Source organism: Channa argus, chromosome 5 (genome assembly GCF_033026475.1).
Source record: "Channa argus isolate prfri chromosome 5, Channa argus male v1.0, whole genome shotgun sequence".
Lineage (NCBI taxonomy): Eukaryota > Metazoa > Chordata > Actinopteri > Anabantiformes > Channidae > Channa > Channa argus.
This window is the reverse complement of record NC_090201.1, coordinates 14,923,278-14,946,183: the sequence shown is the minus strand read 5'-3', so window position 1 is coordinate 14,946,183 and position 22,906 is coordinate 14,923,278. Positions and strand designations below refer to the sequence as shown.

General features: G+C 40.3%; 3 protein-coding genes across 5 annotated transcripts; 1 reads left to right on the top strand and 2 right to left on the bottom strand.

The window, feature by feature from the left end:
- The first annotated feature begins 47 nt into the window (after positions 1-47).
- On the top strand, positions 48-7,020 carry ora4 (olfactory receptor class A related 4). 2 transcript variants are annotated; one of them, XR_010914430.1, is made up of 2 exons: positions 48-177; positions 5,311-5,448. XR_010914430.1 is itself a non-coding variant. In XM_067504431.1 (2 exons), exons 1-2 carry the CDS (start codon positions 4,699-4,701, stop codon positions 6,325-6,327), a joined length of 1,104 nt encoding a protein of 367 aa, XP_067360532.1. In that variant the 5' UTR covers positions 4,591-4,698; the 3' UTR covers positions 6,328-7,020. The 2 variants fall into 2 exon arrangements, 1 of the variants encoding a protein (XP_067360532.1); XM_067504431.1 differs by lacking the exon at positions 48-177 and adding an exon at positions 4,591-4,785 and having other exon boundaries at positions 5,311-7,020.
- Positions 7,021-7,074: 54 nt separating this feature from the next.
- On the bottom strand, positions 7,075-9,128 carry LOC137127356 (olfactory receptor class A-like protein 4). The gene is made up of 4 exons (XM_067504237.1): positions 8,877-9,128; positions 8,420-8,677; positions 7,512-7,757; positions 7,075-7,335 (listed from the first exon to the last, which is right to left on the bottom strand). Exons 1-4 carry the CDS (start codon positions 9,126-9,128, stop codon positions 7,123-7,125), a joined length of 969 nt encoding a protein of 322 aa, XP_067360338.1. The 3' UTR covers positions 7,075-7,122.
- A 3,339-nt stretch (positions 9,129-12,467) lies between these two features.
- On the bottom strand, positions 12,468-20,660 carry LOC137128126 (von Willebrand factor A domain-containing protein 1-like). Of its 2 annotated transcripts, none has more exons than XM_067505861.1 (5): positions 20,326-20,660; positions 15,895-16,236; positions 15,211-15,489; positions 14,412-14,687; positions 12,468-14,160 (listed from the first exon to the last, which is right to left on the bottom strand). In XM_067505861.1, the coding sequence occupies exons 1-5, from the start codon at positions 20,405-20,407 to the stop codon at positions 13,862-13,864; spliced, it is 1,278 nt and encodes a 425-aa protein (XP_067361962.1). In that variant the 5' UTR covers positions 20,408-20,660; the 3' UTR covers positions 12,468-13,861. The 2 variants fall into 2 exon arrangements, with proteins under 2 accessions (XP_067361962.1, XP_067361961.1); XM_067505860.1 differs by having other exon boundaries at positions 15,697-16,236; positions 20,326-20,659.
- Between the last annotated feature and the right edge of the window lie 2,246 nt (positions 20,661-22,906).

Sequence of the window (22,906 nt, the reverse complement as noted above, 5' to 3'; positions counted from 1 at the left end):
CAGAGGAGCGCGCGCCGCAGACTTCTTGGGAGCGTGGGTGCGTGCACCAAATATTTGCTGTTATAAACACTCAGTCCGCCGGTCACCATCCCAAGCTCAGAGGCCTGACACGCTGGTGGATTAAACTAACCTGCACCCCAACTCTCGCATCCAGGCAGAGTACGCATCAGATCAGAGGTGGTGAAGTATATGTGCAAAAACTTATACATCAGAACAAATGTCTGCCCAAAGATACAGAAATAATGCTGATTAGGTAAGAGGGTAAACTTAATTTTGTGCTGATAATCAGCTCTAATGATAGTTTCCATAGTTTACAAAAACAAACAAACAAACAAACAAACAAACAAACAAAAAACTAGCAACTACTGTGATTTTAAAAGGTATATTCCACTTATTTTTTAATCTGCTTAAATATAAGTGTTGGTTTAGTGAATTTTGAAAATATAGTTAAAACACCTATGAAAAATGCAACCGCAAGGGGGCACAAGCCAGTGTCTTCTTGTGCCAGTCCCAAGTCTGGATAAATGCAGAGGGTTGTGGCAGGAAGGGCATCCGACGTAAAACACATGCCAAATCAAACATGCGAATCGTGACAAAGGCTTCCATACCGGATCGGTCGGGGCCCGGGTTAACAACGACCGCCACCGGTGCTGTTGACCTACAGGGTACCGGTGGAAATTGGACTACTGTTGGTCGAAGACGAAGAAGAAGAGGAGGAAGGTGTGTTCGTAGGCAGAGAGAGAAGAGGAAAGCTAAGAATGTAGGACTGACAGTAGGGACTTTGAATGTTGGTACTATGACAGGGAAGGCTAGGGAGTTGATCGACATGATGCAGAGAAGGAAGGTGGACATACTGTGTGTCCAGGAGACCAGGTGGAAAGGTAGCAAGGCTAGAAGCTTAGGAGCAGGGTTCAAGTTGTTTTACCATGGGTCAGATAGGAAGAGAAATGGAGTAGGAGTTATATTGAAAGAGGATTTTGTGAGGAATGTTCTAGAGGTGAAAAGAGTATCAGACAGGTTGATGAGCCTGAAGCTGGAAGTTGAAGGGGTGATGTTCAATGTTGTGAGTGGTTATGCCCCACAGGTAGGATGTGAGTTAGAAGAGAAGGAGAAATTCTGGAGTGAGTTAGATGAAGTGATGCAGAGCATCCCCAGAGGTGAGAGAGTTGTCATTGGTGCAGATTTCAATGGGCATGTAGGTGAAGGGAACAGAGGTGATGAGACTGTTATGGGCAGGTTTGGTGTTCAGGACAGGAACGCAGAAGGTCAGATGGTGGTTGACTTTGCAAAGAGAATGGAAATGGCTGTAGTAAACACTTTCTTTCAGAAGAGGCAGGAACATAGGGTGACGTACAAGAGCGGAGGGAGAAGCACTCAGGTAGACTACATCTTATGTAGACGTTGTAATCTGAAAGAGATCAGTGACTGTAAAGCATTGGTAGGGGAGAGTGTAGCCAGACAACACAGGATGGTGGTGTGCAAAATGATGCTGGTGGTGAGGAAGATAAGGAGGACTAAGGCAGAGCAGAGGACGAAGTGGTGGAAGTTGAAAAAGGAAGAATGTCGTTTAGTTTTCAGGGAGGAGCTGAGACAGACTCTGGGTGGTTTGGAGGTGCTTCCAGATGACTGGACTACTACAGCTAATTTGATCAGGGAGACAGGTAGGAGGGTACTCGGTGTGTCATCTGGAAAGAGGAAAGCGGACAAGGAGACTTGGTGGTGGAACGAGGCAGTTCAGGAGTGTATACAGAGAAAGAGGTTAGCTAAGAAGAAGTGGGACACTGAGAGGACTGAAGAGAGTAGACAGGAGTACAGGGAGATACAGCGTAAGGTGAAGATAGAGGTGGCAAAGGCCAAACAAAGAGCATATGAGGACTTGTATGCTAGGTTGGACACTAAAGAGGGAGAGGTGGATTTGTACAGGTTGGCCAGACAAAGAGATAGAGATGGAAAGGATGTGCAGCAGGTTAGGGTGATTAAAGATAAGGATGGAAATGTATTGACAGGTGCCAGTAGTGTGATGGGAAGATGGAAGGAGTACTTTGAAGAGTTGATGAACGAGGAAAATGAAAGGGAACGACGAGTAGAAGAGGTGACTGTTGTGAAGCAGGAAGTAGCAAAGATTAGTAAGAGTGAAGTGAGGAGGACATTGAAGAGGATGAAGAGTGGAAAGGCAGTTGGTCCTGATGACATACCTGTGGAGGTATGGAAGTGTCTAGGAGAGGTGGCAGTAGAGTTTTTGACTAGTTTGTTTAACAAGATCTTGGAGAGTGAGAGGATGCCAGAGGACTGGAGGAAAAGTGTACTGGTACCAATTTTTAAGAACAAGGGAGATGCGCAGAGCTGTGGCAACTACAGAGGAATAAAGCTGATGAGTCACACAATGAAGTTGTGGGAAAGAGTAGTGGAAGCTCGGCTAAGGGCAGAGGTGAACATTTGTGAGCAGCAATATGGTTTCATGCCTAGAAAGAGTACAACAGATGCAGTATTTGCTTTGAGGACGCTGATGGAGAAGTACAGAGAGGGTCATAGGGAGTTGCATTGTGTCTTCGTAGATTTAGAAAAAGCGTATGACAGGGTGCCGAGAGAGGAGCTGTGGTATTGTATGAGGACGTCTGGAGTGGCAGAGAAGTATGTTAGAGTGGTGCAGGACATGTATGAGAGCTGTAAGACAGTGGTGAGGTGTGCTGTAGGTGTGACAGAGGAGTTCAAGGTGGAGGTGGGTCTGCATCAAGGATCGGCTTTGAGCCCCTTCTTGTTTGCTCTGGTGATGGACAGACTGACAGATGAGGTTAGACAAGAATCTCCCTGGACTATGATGTTTGCAGATGACATTGTTATTTGTAGTGAGAGCAGGGAGCAGGTGGAGGAAAATCTAGAGAAGTGGAGGTCTGCTCTGGAAAACAGAGGAATGAAGCTTAGCCGCAGCAAGACAGAATACATGTGTGTGAATGAGAGGGACCCAGGTGGAACGGTGAGGTTACAGGGAGCAGAGGTGAAGAAGGTGCAGGACTTTAAGTATTTAGGGTCAACGGTTCAGAGCAACGGTGAGTGTGGAAAAGAGGTGAAGAGGCGAGTGCAGGCAGGTTGGAACGGGTGGAGAAAAGTGTCAGGTGTGTTGTGTGATAAAAGAGTATCAGCGAGAATGAAAGGAAAGGTGTTCAAGACGGTGGTGAGACCAGCAATGTTGTTCGGCTTAGAGACTGTTGCACTGAAGAAAAGACAGGAGGCAGAGCTGGAGGTTGCAGAGCTTAAGATGTTGAGGTTCTCTTTGGGAGTGACGAGGATGGACAGGATCAGGAATGAGTACATCAGAGGGACAGCTCATGTTAGATGTTTTGGAGATAAAGTCAGAGAGGCCAGATTGAGGTGGTTTGGACATGTTCAGAGGAGAAACTGTGAATATATCGGTAGAAGGATGCTGAGGTTGGAGCTGCCAGGCAGGAGGTCTAGAGGAAGACCAAAGAGGAGATTTATGGATGTAGTGAGGAAGGACATGAAGTTAGTTGGTGTGAGAGAAGAGGATGCAGAGGACAGAGTTAGATGGAGGCACATGATTCGCTGTGGCGACCCCTGAAAGGGAGCAGCCGAAAGGAAAAGAAGAAGAAGAAGTTAAAACACCTATGAAAAATAAATGTCACAAATGTGTACCAAAGCCTCTCTGACACAGTCTCATCAAAGACTGAAAAAAGGTTTAATACAGCTACATTTTATTGTATTATAGTATAGTTTATTTCCTCCATTTCGTATTCATGCAATATTCTAACTTTTTGTTCTTCAGAGAGGCTTTAACACAAAGGTACTTTAATCATTACCAAATACGGTCAACACTTGATTTGATATAAACATGTATTAGGGACAGAAAATAAACCAGGCGTGTGATGTTACATTCTCATCTCTTAAATTGAAAATAAAATCTCCTGTCAATCTCAACGGAACAATCGAAAGAAAATCTAGTATGATGAAGATGTATCATTGTTCTCTACAAAACAATTAATTAACCAGAGCTGAGGTAAGATTATTCCAAGCACTGATTGCTGCATCCTGAAGGAGGAAACTTGGCAACCCAGCAAACAATTAATACCAGGGGAGATTATGAATGCCTGTGTAAGAAAAAAAGCTCCTTCAGTGGGACTGGATCAGCACAATTTGTCCCTGTAAGGTTTTATTATGCAAATAGTTAAATCTATGTGATATGGAAGGTATATCTGATGGTCTGTTAATACAGATTATTATTTATCTAAGAGAGAAATGGAATATTAAGTACTGAAAAATAAATAAGCCTGATATATTACTCGGTATTTCCATAGCGCAGTTAATTGATGATTAGCGTGAATAATTGACTGAAAACAGGCTGTAATGAACACAGAAACCCACACATGTTGATGCGATTATTCAGGTCAAGATACAGTCTGTCATTGATGTGGAAAACACCTGGAAAATGCCTGCCTTTGCATGTACTCTCACAGCAAAAGCATATTTAAACAAATGGACCGTGATCCTGGTCAGCAAAGATAAAAGCTTTAATGTGATGAGTCTATTTGTTTATCCATATGGGCTTTGTGGGTGTGTGTATATAAAACGCCGTGAAGAACATTTACACAGTGGTGGTGGAAACGAAGCCTTGACTTTTCTCTGTCTCACACAACGTCTACATTAAGAAGAAGCAAGCTAAGTCACCATGCAGAGGATGATGCAATGTCCAAAGTCTTAGCTGTAGATGCTATTTTGTTTGGACTCCTGGTCTTTTCTGGCATCTTGGGAAACATTTTAGTCATCCATGTGGTGAGATAACATATAGCTCCTTAAAAAGTCTTCAGATGTGTTGTTGAGGTTAAAGGCTGAAGTTGAAGTTTGTCATGTTTGTAGAGATGCTGCGCTGTAAGGCCTTGTTATTCCGCCTGCCACCCAGTTAGTTTATGAAAAAGGGGAAATGCAAGTTTATGTCAAATGGTTTGAGAAAATGATTAGAGCCAGTGACTTGGAATGCTTCCAGAGACCAACTGTGTGTTGTGCTGTGTGTTTAAGGTATTTCAGACTTGGAACAGTGGGGATCAAGGTTGTGGAGTCAAAAATACAACCAGTTATTATCTGTTTGAACTGACATCTATGTGTTTAATTGGAAAGAGAACATTTATGTTTGATATGTGCTTTTCATTCAGTTTTAAATTTAATTTACAGCTAAATTAAAATGGGCTTAAAAAGTCCTAAATGCAACCTTTTATACCTGTAGATGCCCTAATAAAACATTTCATTTGTAAACATTTTTTTGGTATGATTGCTCTCATTATATATTGCTTTTACTTACAGGTGTTTCAGTCAGCCGGTGCGAGCCCATCACGGAGACTCCCTCCTTCTGACACCATTTTGGTGCACCTGTCACTGGCCAACCTACTGACTTCACTTTTTCGTACAGTGCCCATCTTTGTGGCAGACCTGGGTTTCAATGTGTCCCTGTCTCAGGGCTGGTGCAGAGTCTTTATGCTGCTGTGGGTGTGGTGGCGAGGTGTGGGTTGTTGGGGGACTCTAGCACTTAGTGTCTTCCACTGTACTACCCTCAGGCGACAGCATGTGACCTTTGGACCTCTCGCACACCAGAGAGAGAGGCGGCGGGTGTGGATCGTTCTTGGGCTGGTGTGGCTGGCTAACCTGGGCTTCTCTATACCAGCTCTGGTATATAGCACCCATGTTAGCGGTAACACCACAGTGGAGCTGATGGTGATCAGCTGCACCACCAGGCCCCTGCTTGGCTGTGTCTGGGAGTTTCCCTCCAAACAACAGGGCTCAGCCTTCGCCTCTACTTCACTGGCACTCAATGAGGTGTTGCCACTGGTGCTGATGGTTTGCACTAATGTGGCCTCACTTCACGCTCTGGTCAAGCACATGAGAGCTATCACCTCCGGAGGAGAGGCAGGAGGAACCAATGGAGAGCTAGATAAACATGTGACCACTGGACGCAAGGCAGCTCATGTCATCATGACTCTGGTGAGCCTGTTTGTGTTGTGCTGGGTGCTACAGCTCGCTGCAGTGACATACTACAATCACAATGGGGGACAGCTCACTGAAGGGCTGCTGACTGTGGCCCAATTTTCTGCTTCGGTGTTTGGAGGGTTCAGTCCCGTGGTGGTGGCACTAGGACATGGCAAGCTGAGGAAGAGACTCACGAACATGATGCTTGGGTGGTCTAAAGTTCTTAAATGTCACATTGCAGACTCTGAAGAGGGGAATAAATCCCCAAAGATTAAAAGACAAAAGGAAAAACACACAATTTTTGTTGTTCAAAAGGAGATGAAAGCTATGATGTTGGAGGAGAAAGCAAAAAAATAACAAAAACATATACCCAGATAGGCAGTGATGTGGCATGTGCTTGAATCCTCTCTCTTACTGCCTGAGCTGAATTGTTGTCAGTTATTATTTTGAGATTATTTTTAGATATTTCAGCCAAGTCAAATTGAGATACAGCGTGTCATTTCTTTCCTTTGATATGAGAGTCATCCTGATAATGCTTTCAGTTTTACCTCACTTGTACAGATTGTTTGTGCTCTCAAGTTTATTTTAAAATTGCTTGATAAACCAACACCATTCATAATGTTTCACTAGGCTTTACAATCTTACAATGGTAACTCTCCAAGATCTCAGACCCAGTCCAGTCTTTAAAGTGACACGTTCTGTGACTGTGGCACAGGAAGTAGAACAGTTGTAGACCTTTATGTTTTATCAATTTGTTGTATTGTATGTGATCCTATAATGAGCTACAAACAGATCCAGAAATCTAGATATTTTAAACTCTGAGGAAGTGACAACTGAACTGTTATTTCTTAAGCTTTAGATAAAAGGTTTTTATAGTGTTGCAATAAGAGTCACAAACTATGAAATGTTCAGTTGTGTGCATCATGGTAGTTGACAGCTTTCCACTAAACCTGTGAAACAACATGGTATTAAGTTGCAAAATATTAAAAACACATGGCAATATAATCTAAATAAACATGCTTTGACGGTTTTGGTAGGTTTTATTTTTCTTTGGAGCATTTGTGTTGTAAAATAAAAAAGACCAAACCAACTATTTTTGTCTATTTAATTATTAACTATTTTCTAATGATTCTGCAGAGTGTCAGCTGTCCGTCAGTAAGTGAGCATGGTTTTGATGAAAGAACGCAGCCGCCGATGGCCAAATGCCAGTGCAGCAGGTGAAAGTGCATGGAAAATAATGTTGGAAAAACGAGTAATGATCAGAAGAAACTCAGTTGAAGAGCTGTGGTTGTAGTTGAAATAGGATACAGAGACAATGCTGGTTCCCCAGGATATGATGAACAACGTTACGAGTGCAAGAATCACCTGAACAAACACACAAGGCACAAATCATCATCTTAGGTTGAACAATAATTTTCAATTTAGACAGTTATCATGTTTGCTGATGTCACCAATAAATCATTATTTTGCTGTACAGCAAACATTTTCATTTACAAGGTATCTTTACAGGTACAAAGCTTTAACACCCTCCTCTTTCCTACCTTGGCTGCTCTCCTCTCAGCAGGAATACGTTTTATTACAGGTGCATTTTGCATTGTGGGACGCATCCTAGCATGGTTGTAGAGTGTGTAAAGGGAGGAGACGCTGGCTAAAGCCATCAAGAGTATGGGAATCATTTCATGAATCACTATGGATGTGGTTGCAAAGGCCAGGCCACTGAAGACTGAGGGAAACTTCCACACACATTTCAACACAGGGCGTGTCGTGCTGCTCACCAACATCAGTGACTGTCAGGGAGAAGAATAAGGCAGAATATTTCATCTTTATTCATAATAATTTGTGCTTTTGACACTTTTGATCCATTTTATGTTGTTGTTGTTTTATGTTGCTGTTTCAGCTAAAGTGCTGTATATATTTTACCTGTGCCTTCACTAGCTTTCAACACCACTGCTCAAGAGGTGGCCTGATGCTTCTACAAGTTTGAGTTTTGAGTCAGATTAAGGAATAGAATGTTTTTAAAACCTCCGTTTTACTAAACTGAACATTTAATTTGCAGTGCTGGTGGACATTTGTGGCCTAATGTCTTTGCACAAGGTTCTACTCTCATATTTGTTGTTGCATGGATTTAACTTTACTTTCAATTTAATTTACAATTGATGCAGCTAAACCTGAACATTTATCTCTCTGAATACAGCGCACACAACATTTTTAACCATTTGAAAACTGTTTTAGATTTTTGTATTTTTCTGACTGTTCCAGACAGGTAGCTTACATTTTCTTACAAAAATTGTTTTGTCAGCTTTACAGACCTGTTGTGGGATAAATGAAGGCTGTGTTGATATTCATTGGTATCGGTCAGACAATTCAAAAAGGTTTGGTGATGTTTTTCAAACATGCATTGGTGCATTAGTTACCGCTAATGCAGCACCTGCTGGCAGTAGAATCTCACCTCTGTGGCATTGACACCCCCTTTAGTAGAATATACATGGGCAGGAATGGAGCAGATAAAGTTGAGAAGCCAAATGAGGCACAGACTCAGCAGTAGTTTCTTAGAAGCACCCTGAGATGAGTTCCCAAATGTAGGAAACACTCTCCTCAAAGTCATAAGGTGGAACGCACTGAGGAAGAATGTGGACCACACACTGACTGATCGCAGCCACACCCAGACACCCATCAGGAACTGACACAACATTTCTGTCGATTGCAGCTGTAAAAGAAAGAGTTGGGTCTACATCCACAAATCTGTAATTCTGCAAATATAACATTCTTTCTTTCACCTAGGAAAATCTCATCTGAGTCTTGCATCTTTACATTTAGGTAAGGAACCTACAGTTTGACACTGACAAAGATGCTAAAAAAGTATAATCAACATACCATTTTAATGAGTAATCTTAAAGGCTACATACCTCGTATCCTAATTCTGAAACAACAAACACTGTGTTCCTCATCAATGACACCAGCAGGTTGGACAGTGCCATGTTAATAATGATAATATCGGAGTTGCGTGCTCCACCACGATCCACAATGACACTCTTACCAATCACCCCAATTAGGGTGGCATTACCCAGAATAGCCAGAATCAGCAGGATGGTGTAAATGGAAACCTGTGCAGTGGACCGTATGACACGAGAATCTATCCCCAAGCTTCTTGTCTTCATTTTTCTTCATTAAAATGCTTATTGTTGAAAATGTCTAAACAACCCTATCTGTGAAAGCAGTTTAAACAGCTGACATCAAGTCCTGTGGCATGCTTTATCTTCATTGCTCATGTTTCACCTGTAAATAGGAATCTTGTCCTTTATCCTCCAACAGGCAGAGCACCAGTTTACTCACCCTACTGACATTTTGTTCTGCTTGATCTTCTCAGGTGCAGTGATTTAAAACACACTTTAGAGCCAATGGAAGAAAGTGATCCCACTTGTGTCATCACAACAAAAAGCTGATAGCAGAGTAAGACAGAAACTCACAAAGCAGCGCTATGTTTTAGGCCCGGGGGAGTTCAAGCTGCTCGTTAATGAAACACAGGAGATTAATCAGCTTCTCTGAAGAAAATGTGCTTTGCTACTTGATTCATTATCTCATCATACTGGAAAAAATACAAGACATTTGTTTGTTGTCATGTGTGATGTTGCATGTGGGTGGATGTTCAGTGAAAGTGAAAGATTTAATAGCAGTTGACCAGAGCTGGGTCCTTAAAACCAGACCTCAATCATATCAAATTTTCAACAATTAATTTAGTTGTGGAGTCATCGGGTCATTCAGAAAGCACAAAGGTCTAAATCATTTTGGTCAGAAACATAACACAGAACAAGGCACCACAAGGAAACACATATCCATCAAATGTACCCAGTATACAACTTCCCCCTTAGAAATGAAACTGTATCCCTGTTAAATAAAGCAAGATAAGGATTTAGTTAGTTGTTTAAGCAGTTGAAAAAGGTTTTACCTCACATTTCACACATTTATCTCACATTTATTTCCTATATTTTTACTAATATTTATACCATGACATACGACAAATGATTGATAAATTATTGAAAAATAAGTATAGAATTACCTAAATATATTCTATTCACTACATCCTCTCAGGACAGGTTACAGAGCATTTAAGGTAATAGTCATTTCCACTTTTAATTTGAGTAATGATGCATTAATTAGTATGGGTGTGCTCAAGAAAATAATATAATGTAGTATGACGTATAATCCTCCTTCAGTAATCATCTATGCCATAGGACTAGATGTTTACAGCCAACAGCCACTAGATGGCCTCATTAACAACCAAAATCCAAAACACCAGGGGAAAACACATTTTATAGAAACCATTATAGTATCATTGAATTTGTCTAAACAAACATTTCACCTCACTAATCTGGCCACAAATTCACCTAAATGGCAAAAATATATGTTAAAAATACAGAAACAAGTAACTGGACTTAAACGTTGATCTGAATAGCTGAATAATTAAAGCAATTGGTTTTAAAATGGATATCTGTAGAATTTCTGCAGATATCCGAAATTCAACTCTTCCCCAAAAAGAACATTTCCGATATGTAATAAAAACAAAACTCTGCAGAATAATTGTTTCTATATATTAATGGTCCAATTCTGCAGGACTGTTAATAAGATGGATTTGTCAGCACATATTTCCTCATTGTCGTTCAATAGTGTGAATTATTGGTAAGGCAGTCGTTCACGGACCACAGGGTGAGTGGTTCGATCCCCGGTCCCAGCTATATGTCAAAGTGTCTCTGGTCATGAAACTGAACCCCCAGCAGCCCATTCCCATCCCCAGCTGTGCAGTGTAGGTCCAGGCCTGGTAGTAACACATTTTGACTACATGAATTTATGTTTTTCAATGCAAGACTGTGAACCAAATAACTAATTGATTTGATTTAAAGAACATACACTGTATTGATAAATCAAATGAAACTGCACAGAATAAAAGAATAAACACTGTTATGTTGCACAGAACAAATTAAATGTTGTCAGTATTGGTTCAAAAACTGTTACTTGAAATTGAGGTAAAGCTCCACAGAAAAACTATACAAAGTCCAGATTTTTCTTTATGTTCTAAGTATTTATTGTATTTATTCTAAGTATTTTCTGAATATCATTACACCAAAGTGCACTAAATATTATCCCGTGTGTCTCAGATCTGGATGGTCGTCCCTGGGATTTCCAGGCCGAGGAGTGCGCCCTGCTTGCCAACATTGAAGGCTTCAACAACGATAAGAGCCACAGCAACCCAGATTTCCTGCCTGTGGACAACTGTCTGCAAAGTGTTTTGGGGTAGCGGGTTGATCTATGACCTTTGGCTAGAGAGGGAGGTCTTCTCCAAACTTATTTCCTGGGAAGAACTGCTACAGTGAGAATCAGCAAATGTTGTCATGTTTTTTTTGTTTGTTTTGTTTTTTAAGATAAAACTTTGAGAATCAAGTTTTATCCACATAGGAAAACCACAGGGTCAGTGGTTTGAACCCCTGACCCGGCTATATGTCAAAGTGTCTCTAGGCAAGACACTAAACTCCCAACAACAGCCCATTCCCACGCCAGGTAGAAATTGGGGAGGGTTGCGTCAGGAAGGGCATCCAGCGTAAAAACTGTGCCAAATCAACATGCGGACAATGATCCGCTGTGGCTACCCTGAAGTCATGGCATAAGCCGACAGGACAAAAAAAAAAGTCTGAATTATATACATTCATTAATGATCTATGGTAAGCTGAAATATACATATGAATGACAAAGGTGACATCTTTTGTACAAGCTTGCCTTGTACCTCACTTGTAAGTCGCTTTGGATAAAAGCGTCTGCTAAATGACTAAATGTAAATGTAAACGTAAGGAAGAATGATGCTGTGGAATTCCGAAATGTTCTTTTTGACTTGGAAGAACTGAATTACGAATATCTGCATATATATCCAGTCTAGTTATTAAATGGCAAAATTGCCACAATTTTTAAGAAGCTTTAAATATTTAAAATTTAGTTTTGACTGACTTTGGCTCAGGAGGTAGCGCAGTTATCCATTAATCCCATGGTTGTCGGTTTGATTCCAGGCTCCTCCTGTCACATGTCATGGCAAGACACTGAACCCCAACTTAGGCCAACTGCATTGTTACAGCAGCATTGACCCTATTGTTCAGTGCAGACTCTGGAATTTAGATAATACAGTTGTACTGATGTTGCTGTGTATAACATATCTTTGTAATTTTAGTATATTTTGATTTTCACAAATGAACACTGCTTTTATGTTTTTCAGATGTTAAATCAGCGTCAGTCACATCAAGAAAAAGAGACGAAATTATACCAGGGCCTTCAAAGTTTCTTCTGCTTTGGGCTCATTTAAGTCTGACTCATTAATGTTAAAACTATTATAGGAAATTACCTGTGATTGAAGACATCGTAAGGTTAAATTAACACTGTGTAGTAAAGATGAGGGTTGATATGACCTATGTGGAGTAGAATTGTCAGGTTAGTGCTGTTCAATTAGGACACAGACTACATATTTTTATCTCTTTTTTAATGTTAATGATGTTATAGTGTTACAAATTTTATGGTCAAACATTTCAAAATATGTCATTTTCTCTTTCTCTATAGCCAAAAATCCATTCACACAGCAGTCGCCTCTCAATTGAATAAAGTATTGGCTTAGAAAACATCATTCATTTTAAGATTAGGTAACACGATTAAATATGGTTTAGAATTGAAATTTTGCAGGAAGGAAGCTAAATGCAGATCAGGATGATATTTGAAGGGTGCCTTCACTGATTTTAAACTTCCTTCTTTTGGTTGTAGTGGGGCTAGTACATGTACAAAATGTCAATAAACTTTCCCTTGACTTCCCTATATCAAAATATCTCTGTACTTTTACCTGTAAAATGCCTCCAGATGACATCACTTATAAGGAGCCTTCAGTTCAGATTATTTCATCTCGTTGCTCACGTTATTGAGTTTGAAATCATGGTCACCCTGCTTTTCATCATCGGAACTCCTAATGATAAAAAAAAAAACCCTCTGGGTAATCTCATCTGGAGGAGTTTTAAGCTAGAAGCAGAGTAATATTTTGATATTGTAAAGTCAGAGGGAAGTTTTAAAGCATTAATTTACATTTACATCTGAAACTAAAGCCATAACAAGTTGAAAATTGTTGAAGTTGCCCTTTAACATTTAGGAACTTTAAACATGCTCTCAAGGAGAAACTGACATTTTGTATACATCAAGCAAATACCCCAATAATGTCCTTACAGCACATTTTAGTGGGCTGGCATTACAGGCATAATTATCAGTGACAACAGCTCAAGGCAAGGGTCAGTGGTTCAATCCCAGCTTTGTCTCAAAGTGTCCTTTGGGAAGACACTGAACCCCAAGTTGCTCCTGCTGGGTCAGGTGAGCACCTTGCATGGCAGCCAACACCGTGTTTGAACGGGAAGCAACATTATAAAGTGCCTTGCATAAAAGCATTATACGAGTGCCAATTTACCATGCTGCCTCCCTGTATGCTAATTGAAATGTTTACACAAATGTGTAGTGCTGTAGTGGACAGACTTTCTGTTAAGTTGTTGATATTTTCATTTTAAAGGAAAAATTGTTGATATTTCTTTGCCATTGTGAGAATAGACAGCTGGGGTGATGTGATAAAGCCTTTTCCGTCACTATAATACATTTAAATATAAGTAAGCAAGTAATAATCAGTCCCACACAAGGTATCTAGTGCATTAGTGCACTAAATGCTTAATTTTGTCAATTTTTAGCTTCAGATGCCTCATTGCTGCATACTCTGGTAATCAACCTCATTTGCAGGAATCTTTGAGAGAGAAGAGAAACCAGAAATTGCACTTCCACTAATGAGCAAAACCTACAATGAATGAACATAATTACAGGAATTAAGAACAATTCAGCTTAGCTGACCAGTATGACTTGCAGTGCAGCATAACCCATCTCCTCGGCCCGAGCTATAGATCGGGGACACACACACCCGGGTGCTTGGGGTGAGATTCGTGAGCCACACTGAACGAGAGGTAGGAGGCAGATAGATGGATGACACAGAGGTCTTTGGGGAGGACATATGGAAGTTCTCTTTCTCCCAGCTGACCCAGTATCCTTTCAAGCCTTCCTGGTTGGCGAGCCAAGTTACCTGCACCTCCTGTTCCCCTGCTGGGTTCAGCTGAAGGTCATCCAGGGCAGGCAAAGCTGCTGCAGGCAGGAAACATAGAAAAATTAGCTGGGTCAAGTAAAGCTGACACGGCATGAAAACACTATGAATGATAACCAACAGAATACAAAATTTTTACCTCTAAACGTAACCCTACACAATAGAACAATAAACACAACAAATGTGATCCTTTTAGGCAAAGACAACTAAATTATCAAGATGGAATAATATAAACTAAAGAGATGAACTAATGCATATAGACTGGAATAGAAAAGTTAAACTGAAAGTGTACCTTCATGAGTGCATGCCCTCACTGACATGGCTCTTTCTTTTCCATTCACATGCAGAGCACTGACTGTGACCAGGTACTGAGTGCCTGGCTCCAGCCCGGTCAGTAAGGTAGAGGTCATATGGCCATGGAGCGTCACAGTCTGGACACGTCCACTTGGAATAGCTCCATACTCTACTGTATATCTTTGGACTTGTGCCAGTTGCAGGGGACCCCAGCTCACACGTATCTGATGAGGGCCTGAGTCTGACACAGATACCACTGCTGGGCTCAAAACATCTGAGGTGAGCACAATAAGAAGGAAAACAGATAATGACTAATGGCATCCAAAAAATATTTCTGGTGAATGCTGTACTAAAAACACCAGAAGTTACTTGTTTGAGAACCTCACTTGAAATACAAACACTGCAGACAAACACCAGTGTGTTTTAAGCTGCTGTGCAGATGTACTCTGTTTGTTTGCACTACCAACAAGTCATGCTGCAGTTATTAGATCTCTAATGGTATTAACAGCTCTAGAGAAGAAAACCAACAAATCTGTTGATGTGTTCTGGTTGAGTGACTGGGGTCCCGGCATTCTAGTATCTTATTGTAAGACAAATGGAAATTTGAATGTCTACAAGTCCACAATGAATGAGTACACCAGGTTTTAGGAAGATTGAGAAAACTGATCAAAAGCCTCATAGCTGTGGAGCGTGGGGAGGCAGCTGTTACTACCCATGTCTTAAACTCTTTCTCTATTTAATGCATCATGGGTTTACGAAGAGTATTTAAAGAGGAAATTCCTTTTAGATCATCTCACCAGGAAGTGTGGTAAAGGTAGCAGTGAGTGTGTTAAACAGCATCTTGTTGGACTCTGGGCGGAGGGAAGCTGAGTAGGTGGTGTCAGGCTGCAGGTTGGTCAACTCTGCTGAGCTAGAGTCAAAGGAAAGAGTGCGTCTGATCTCAGGGTGTGTTGCCAACACAGAGTTATACCAGAGTTCATAGTAACTGCTGTCTGTGTTCAGAACAGGATGCCACTGCAGCACAGCACTGTGGGAAGTCAGGTGAACCACACGCAGCCGTTCCGCACGAATAATCTCTATAGATAAGACAAGAGAAAAAAAGAGAGATTAGTAAAAAGTGGCAAGAGACAAAAGTGGAGTGAGATTAAGAGAGTGAGATTAAGAGCTTTTAAGAGAAAGCTTTTAAAAATCTCTGTTTATAATTATTTATAGTTGTTATCTGCCAAAGAGCCACTGCTGCTGTAACATCAAAGCTAATGTTTCAGACACACACACACACATACTGATGATGGCCTCCCTCATGTCCTCTGTGATGATGTCTATGTCATCAATGTCCACAGAGTAGAGGTGAGACTCCAGAGGAGGTGTCACCACACGCTTTAACAGCTGGTAGTTGCCATGTACTGTAGACACGGCTAAAACAGACACTCCTCTTGCTTTCAGTTCAGACATCGGCTCCTCCACATCTCCAGGGTCCACACCATCAGTTAGCCACAGCAGTATCTTTGGCACGTTCTCCTGTGTCTCTGTCAGCATTTGCTGGGCCATCCTGAGCGCCGCCTCAGTGTTGGTTTCTCCCTGCAGGTGGTTCACTCTCCGCAATGCTTCCTGCAACCGATCCTGACTGCTGTGGACATCCAGTCCAAATTCCTTCCGAGGCATAGTGTCCACCTGTAGCAGCCCAACTCTTACGTGCCCACGACCCAGTGAGAAAGGGCGAAGCAGCTCAGCAACAAACAGCAACATGCGTGAAAAGTCGTAGTTTGCTACGCTTCCTGAAGAGTCCAGCAAGATAAGAATATCCCCTTCACAGCAGTTCAGCACTGTGCACAACAGGGGGGAAAACATTAAGAACATTGATCTACTAATTATGTTATAAAACAGCCTGTAAACCTGCAACTATACATTTTTCAGAAGCTCTGAACACAAAATGAGTTTCTTTCAATGTGATTTAGCAGACCTATTAGCAAAGAGCAGCTTATTTACAAATCCAGCAGTTATGAAGCAACATTAGTGTGAATTTATAATCATGGTCCTCTGCACCTGATGACTGAAAATCCAACATTCAATCTCCTTTCTGAGCTATTTTTCTTCCAAAGATCTTTGAAAAAAAATATCTGGGTCTTTTGCAACTAAATGCTTCACTGTGCTGACCAGCTAATCACTAACTCTTTCTGCTGTTTGATGCTCAGCAAGTAGTAGGTTATTAGGGCATTTTTTTGTAACAATAATGACAGAAGTGAGTGAACTAAAACTAGTGGTTAATCATTGCGTTATGTCTACATTGAAATCCGGGTCATAAAAACACTGATATACTGTATGTCCAAAATACATGTCAAAAAGACTGTGCTAAGAATAGAGCAACAGCAGAGGATCTACAATGTGTAGAACCAAGACAGGGGAACATATCATCTATCTATTTATCATCTAGTGTGAAGCCAGTTAGATTCATAAATCCATAAAAACATAAGCAGTCGAGAGAGGGACAAGAAGAAAGCACACCCCATGTTGTTGGATCTCTCTACCTGAACTAACTCATATTGGTTTCTCCATCTGACCCCTCATCATTTTTTAAATGCAACTGTGTTCCATTTCATTGTCAAAACGTTTGCTTACAGGGATCATTTTTAAAGAAGAGGATCAGGTGGATCTACATGGACCATAATGCATTCATCATAATCATATTGCTGTTATTCTAATATACAGTGTCTATTATACTTGGAATAATTTGGATGGAAGATGAGGTTGAATGATCCATGAGAATGAATGCAATATACTGTCACAGTCCTGTCCCTGTGTTTATGTTATCTAGCTTTATTTCCTGTTTTTGGCTTTTATTTTATTAATGCTCCTGTGTCTCTTCCTGTGAGTCTGTTTGCTGTCTTTACCTTCCTCATTTTGTCCTGATTTGTTTCACCTGTTCCCCAGTCCTTTTATACCCTGCTCTCCCCAGTGTTGTCTGCTGGTTTGTGTTATGAGTTATGTGTGTTAGTACTCAGTCTGCCTAAGTCACAAGTTTGTATCCTGTCTGGACTCTGTCAAGGTTTTTGGTCTATGGTTTGGTCTTTCCTTATGTGGTTTTGTATTCCTCGTTATGTGGTTTGGTTATTTCTTGTGTTAGTGGTTTGGTTCTCCTTTGTTTAGTTTGCATTAGTTTATTGGTCTATTTATTTACTACCCTGTTCCCTGTATTAGTTACCCCTGTTAATTTCCCTTTCCCTCTAGTTTAGTTTGTTTAGGTTTTATTCCTATCTGTCTGTTCCTGTTTAGTTCATTTGTCCCTATTGGTTTACCCTCTTGTGTGTTTGAACTAGTTATGGTCTTGTCTGATCCCTGCGTGTTCCTTACGTTGTATTAGTCTTGTATGTGTGCACCTCGTTGTTGGTATAGGTGTACTGTCTGTCGTTCTTCCTGTTCATGTATAGTTTGCCATTTTGTTGTTTTGAGTTCTGTAAAGTTTATTACCCTCCTATTGGAGTGCTTTTCAGTTGTGTTAAACCCACCTGTTTCTTTATTAATAAATACCCTTTTCTTTACACCTCCTCTTGCCGTCTCCTAACTTGGGTCCTTGTAAATTACTTATACAAACCGTAACGTATACATCTTTAAATGTCTTTTAAATTATATAAACATCTGCATTATTGTATAACTTTCATAATGTTCACACTTCTCTTTATTTTCCATCTGTCAATTTGCAACTTCTCAGTGCAAACACTCACTACTATACTGCATTACTACTTATAGGTAAGTAGTATAGGCATCATTACTTTATAGGTAAACAGAAAATGGGGGAGATGGCAGATGTGAATGGAGAGAGATGCTAAAGGAGAAAATGAAATGGTAGAAGCTTCAACAAAATAAAACCTTTGTGGAAGTTTATACATAGACAGTGTGAGAGGGAAGAAACTAAACGAGTAAAATGAGACAGACAGAGAAATGAGGAAGAAAATGAGAAGACATGCTTGGATTACAGCTGTTGATGGAAATATGAATCTTTGAGGAATGTTTACATTCCTCAATAGAAAAGTGCATTTGTGTGTGTGTGTTAGAGAGAGAGAACTGAGCATGTCATCTGTCATTAACTTTCAAGCAGTGCCAAGGCCGTATGCTACACTGTAGAGCTGCACAGATGAAGGAAAAATATGTTAATGCCTCCTGTGAAGATTACTGAGTGCACACTCGCACAGAATCAGACAGATGGTAGGCGACACAGAGAGTTTGATCAAAATCAGTGCAGGACACTTGTAAACTCTGCATGCTGTAACACATTTTACACAGAAAGTGCACGCTGCTTTGCTGACTTTTGAACATTGCAGAGTTCTGCAGACATGTGAAGCCACACATTAACTAAAAATTCCACACATTCTATGTGGTTTTGTTTTGGTATCTGTCACTTAGCAATTTTTTTTACTCAATAACTGTGGTCACTTTTTAGGACCATGGCTTTCTCTATGCAAAGTAACATTAAGAAAAAAACTCCTATTGCTCTTAAAATACAGTAATGCTCCACTCCTGCAAAAAACAATAAAAAGTGTACCTAAAGTCTTAAGAAAACATGGAAGATTTCAGTTTTTGAAACACTGCATTACTCAATCAGACACCATTGTTGTTCATATTATAAGATATATATTAATTACTTTGTATGTATACTGCAGTTTTATGTATAACAGCTACAGTATCTATCTATCTATATTAACTAATAGTAGCTTATCTGCAGATCTGAAAGAGTTTCTACACCAGAAAACTGGTGCAGGTGATTTTTTTCCATCGTCATGTTTGGTCTAACATACAGTTTTATTTGGTGTAAATAATGACGCAAGCAGCCTCCCTCTACAGCATCAAAGTACAATACAGTAGAGAAACACATCAAGGGTGTGACCCACATCTAAACCCCCAAAATTTAGTTGACTCTCATATTAAATGTTGTGAAATTGCCTGACAATGTATTTTGTAGCTTTATCAAGAAAGATAATCTGTAGTAATCAAGGTTATCTTGGCTCGGAGACCACAAAATGAGATCAATCCTGCATTAGGTTTCATTATTGGAAATGTAGGATGTTGGTGTTATAGAGCTTGACCCATACAAGGGAATATAAGTCTGCATATTTCATTGTCATCCACAATAATAAAAACAGTTATTACATATCCAAAAATCAACAAGGGGACAGGCAAGTAAAATATTTTAGGAGGGAGACTATTTACAGCCTGTTAATATTAATGGGTTGAGGTCTAGCCCACCTCTTATATCTGCAACGGTGTCATAATTTTGAAAAGTTGACATCTATCATAACTTTTTCCTTTTAATACACTTTAACTACTCAAAGTAGCCAGTACCACCATCCAAACTAAAAGTTTAAATTGCAACTAAATAAATGTTCTGCACACAGGATGTGATAAAGAGAAATAACATAGATTTTAAGAGCCGCCGCCTATAAGAGTGATTATTTTCCTACAACAATTATAAAGAATTGAGACTATTATGTTAATATAACGCGGCAACCCCTTTATGTATGTAATAAAGCACTATCACAGCACCCGGACAACACGGTCTATGTGAGCACTTCCTCGGACCACCTCCCGGAGGAAATGATCCTGGCCTACTTACAGGAAATGTCAGTGATTGTTAAGTTGCACGTAGCGCGCTGCGACGTTTATCAGCAGAAAGACACATAGTGCATTTGCATAGATTGTGATTTGTACAATAAATAAAAAGTGAGAGTCTCACTTTCGGACGAGTCTCCATTAACAACATACTGTTTATCTAATTTATGTAATATACCTCCGAAGACCACTGAGACTGCAGAATGACAACTGCGTATTATTTTCAGCTCCTGGTGGCGCTTATGATTTATTCGGTCACACACCTGTAGATCTTCTGGTTCATATCTATGTAGCTTATATGAACAACTCACCTGTGGCAGGTACAGCAATTTGCATGTTACTCCGCTGTAATGTCGCCCACAGAAAAATGCAGCCAAAGAGAAAACACTTCATCCTTTACAGCAGGTTCAATAAACACGAAGAAATCAAATGAAATAACCCACACAGGATCTGCCTTCACCGGTTCCCATCGCACTGCTTGCTGGAAAAAAAAAAAACAGAACTGCAAACTTTTCCTCGGACAACACCTGCGTCGCCCTTTCTCCTCACTGCAGCAGCGTTTCCGCTGTGCGGTTTCATTTAACACAGGTTAGGGTAACTTTTTTCCTTGTCTATGTGGCATGAATGCACATGGTTCACTTTCTAGTCCGGATCACTCCTCCTCCAACTCCTCCAGTCACTTTTTTGCTGGACAGATGTTTCTGAATAATTACTGTTCTACGGATTGTCCTTAAATTGTGCAGAGGTCAGCATATGTAATCATACCAACATTCAGACACGGGAACAAATGGATTGGTTGTACCATAAGAATGAGGAAAATCTCATAAGCAGGCCAGAATAAAATGTTTTCTGCCATAAAGTGAGCTCATCTGTTTGTACAGTATCTAATGCTAGAGGCACTGATGTCTCAGACAGTTGGCCTGAGGACGGTCCTTAACATTCTCATGTAGGAGCAAGACCCACAGATGAAGTTGATGAATGTGAAAGTGATGCAGCCTCTAGTTCAGTGTCTGTCTTTGTTGCCATGAGTGGTTGGGTAAATTCCTTTTTGTGGTCATTTTATGTTGTGATTGTTTATTCTCATGTTGTATTCAATTTGCATCTGTATGGAGCTAATTTAGTATCTTTTTCCAGTTTGATTTGCAGTTTGATTAACATTCCATCAAGAATTAAGATTATATAGATCATATAGACATGATCCCCATGACCCCTTTTGGCCCCTATCCTTGCAAGCCCTATTCAATAATCTCCTCATGGCTGAAACAATAACAGGGAAACTAGTCGATTTTCTTTGAGAATAAAAAATCAAGCTAACCACAAACTCGAAACCCACTCTGGGAAACATTAACAGGGACAGACACATATTTAGATTGAGCAGTAGCAAAGAAAATGATTGAGCTGGTTCATTAGACAGGGTCACAGTAAGCCACAGCTGCCACGAAACTCAACTTGGCTAAAGCACAGCTTATTCACATTACAGGCAACTAAAATAGGACCCACATCCCTGTCTTCTCTCTCTCTCTCTCTCAGTGTGTGTGTGTGTGTGTGTGTATGCGCGCGCGCGTGTGTGTGTGAAACCGGATAAACATAAAAGACTTAATGGATGGAGGTGACTGACTGAATATGGCCTCTTGGGATGATGTGTGATCTGCATTTGCTCCCATTCAAGGAGTGTCTGTTACTTCAGTAGAAGATAATGAATGTGAATGTGCCAGTATTTGTGCCATTGTCAACTGTATGGTCTGCAGTTCAATTCCATGATTCTCCTGTTGAAGTATCTTTGGGTAGGATACTGTAGCCCAAAGTACTTCTGGCTTTGCCTGGTGCTGTAGCCATTACACAGAATTTAGAACATTAGACACAAAAACATGCAGGATACAGTGAGATAGACATGGAACAATGCACTTAGTGGTTTAAGGCTAATAATAGATAATACATACACTTTAAAATGGTCCAATACTGTGATTTCGCTGTGTACCATTAACTAGTGCCAGTTTTGCCCTTTAAAACTACACTAAAAATACAGATACAGATACAGGTAAAGAAAACATTTTTGCAACATCTGAAATGTTTTTGTCTGTGATGCACACCAAACCTGATGGTGATTAGTTTTCACACTCTTTGTTGAATGTCTGAATATCCAATGACATGTATGACTAAATGTAGAATTTAGTCATACTTGATAAACAAACCACCAGCACTTTGTTTTCACAGAGGAAAAAAAAAACACCCCCTTGTTGTGCATAAAGAAAGAAGACGTTTATAGTAAATAGCCATTTAATTAACATCATGCTGATTAGCTCTGCCTCTGCCGAGGAGTCCTGCTGATTAACTTCCAGATTAATGTGCTGTCAGCTCTCTGCCTTTGCTGCACAAATTACCAGAATTTGTTATCACAACCGCAAAGCGACACAATTGTTTTGACCACAGACGACAGCAATTGAGTTGTCGCTTTTCTCCTTGCCCTCAAGAACAGCTTTGCTCTAAGAAAAGCTCCCTTGTACAATCAGTGAGAACACATTAGTACACTTACATATGTTGATTAGAGGCACTGAATCAAATGACTGACTTATAAGGATGGGACTGTCCTTTCTATCATTTTTGTGCATATCTACTGTCTGTTTTATGTCCGGACCTGCCATGTCCCTGTTAAATGCAAAACTGAAATTTCCCATCAAAAACAGTGTGGGAAAGGCAGCCCTCTATTCATGTCTGCATGGACAAACAAGTGCATAAATATATTGTATGAATCTGAACATCTGTATATTTGTATGAGAGTCTTTTTGAATTAAATGGAATTCTGTGAAACTTTTTCCAATTGTATAAAAGGCATCCACTTTTGACTACACTGCTAATTATTATTGACAGTTTGAAAATGCACCTTCTTCTCTG

Bases quoted from the DNA above. Each gene is read 5' to 3' on its own strand.
- LOC137128126 (XM_067505860.1), bottom strand. From the start codon at position 20,407: ATGAAGTGTTTTCTCTTTGGCTGCATTTTTCTGTGGGCGACATTACAG. The intron at 16,237-20,325 runs GTGAGTTGTTCA...TGTTGTGCACAG, and splicing joins AATTGCTGTACCTGCCACAG to TGCTGAACTGCTGTGAAGGG. The intron at 14,688-15,210 runs GTGAGATGATCT...TGCTCACCTCAG, and splicing joins TACCTTTACCACACTTCCTG to ATGTTTTGAGCCCAGCAGTG.
- ora4 (XM_067504431.1), top strand. From the start codon at position 4,699: ATGTCCAAAGTCTTAGCTGTAGATGCTATTTTGTTTGGACTCCTGGTC. The intron at 4,786-5,310 runs GTGAGATAACAT...TTTTACTTACAG, and splicing joins ACATTTTAGTCATCCATGTG to GTGTTTCAGTCAGCCGGTGC.
- LOC137127356 (XM_067504237.1), bottom strand. From the start codon at position 9,128: ATGAAGACAAGAAGCTTGGGGATAGATTCTCGTGTCATACGGTCCACT. The intron at 8,678-8,876 runs GTATGTAGCCTT...TTTCTTTTACAG, and splicing joins TTTCAGAATTAGGATACGAG to CTGCAATCGACAGAAATGTT. The intron at 7,336-7,511 runs GTAGGAAAGAGG...GTGTTTGTTCAG, and splicing joins CTGAGAGGAGAGCAGCCAAG to GTGATTCTTGCACTCGTAAC.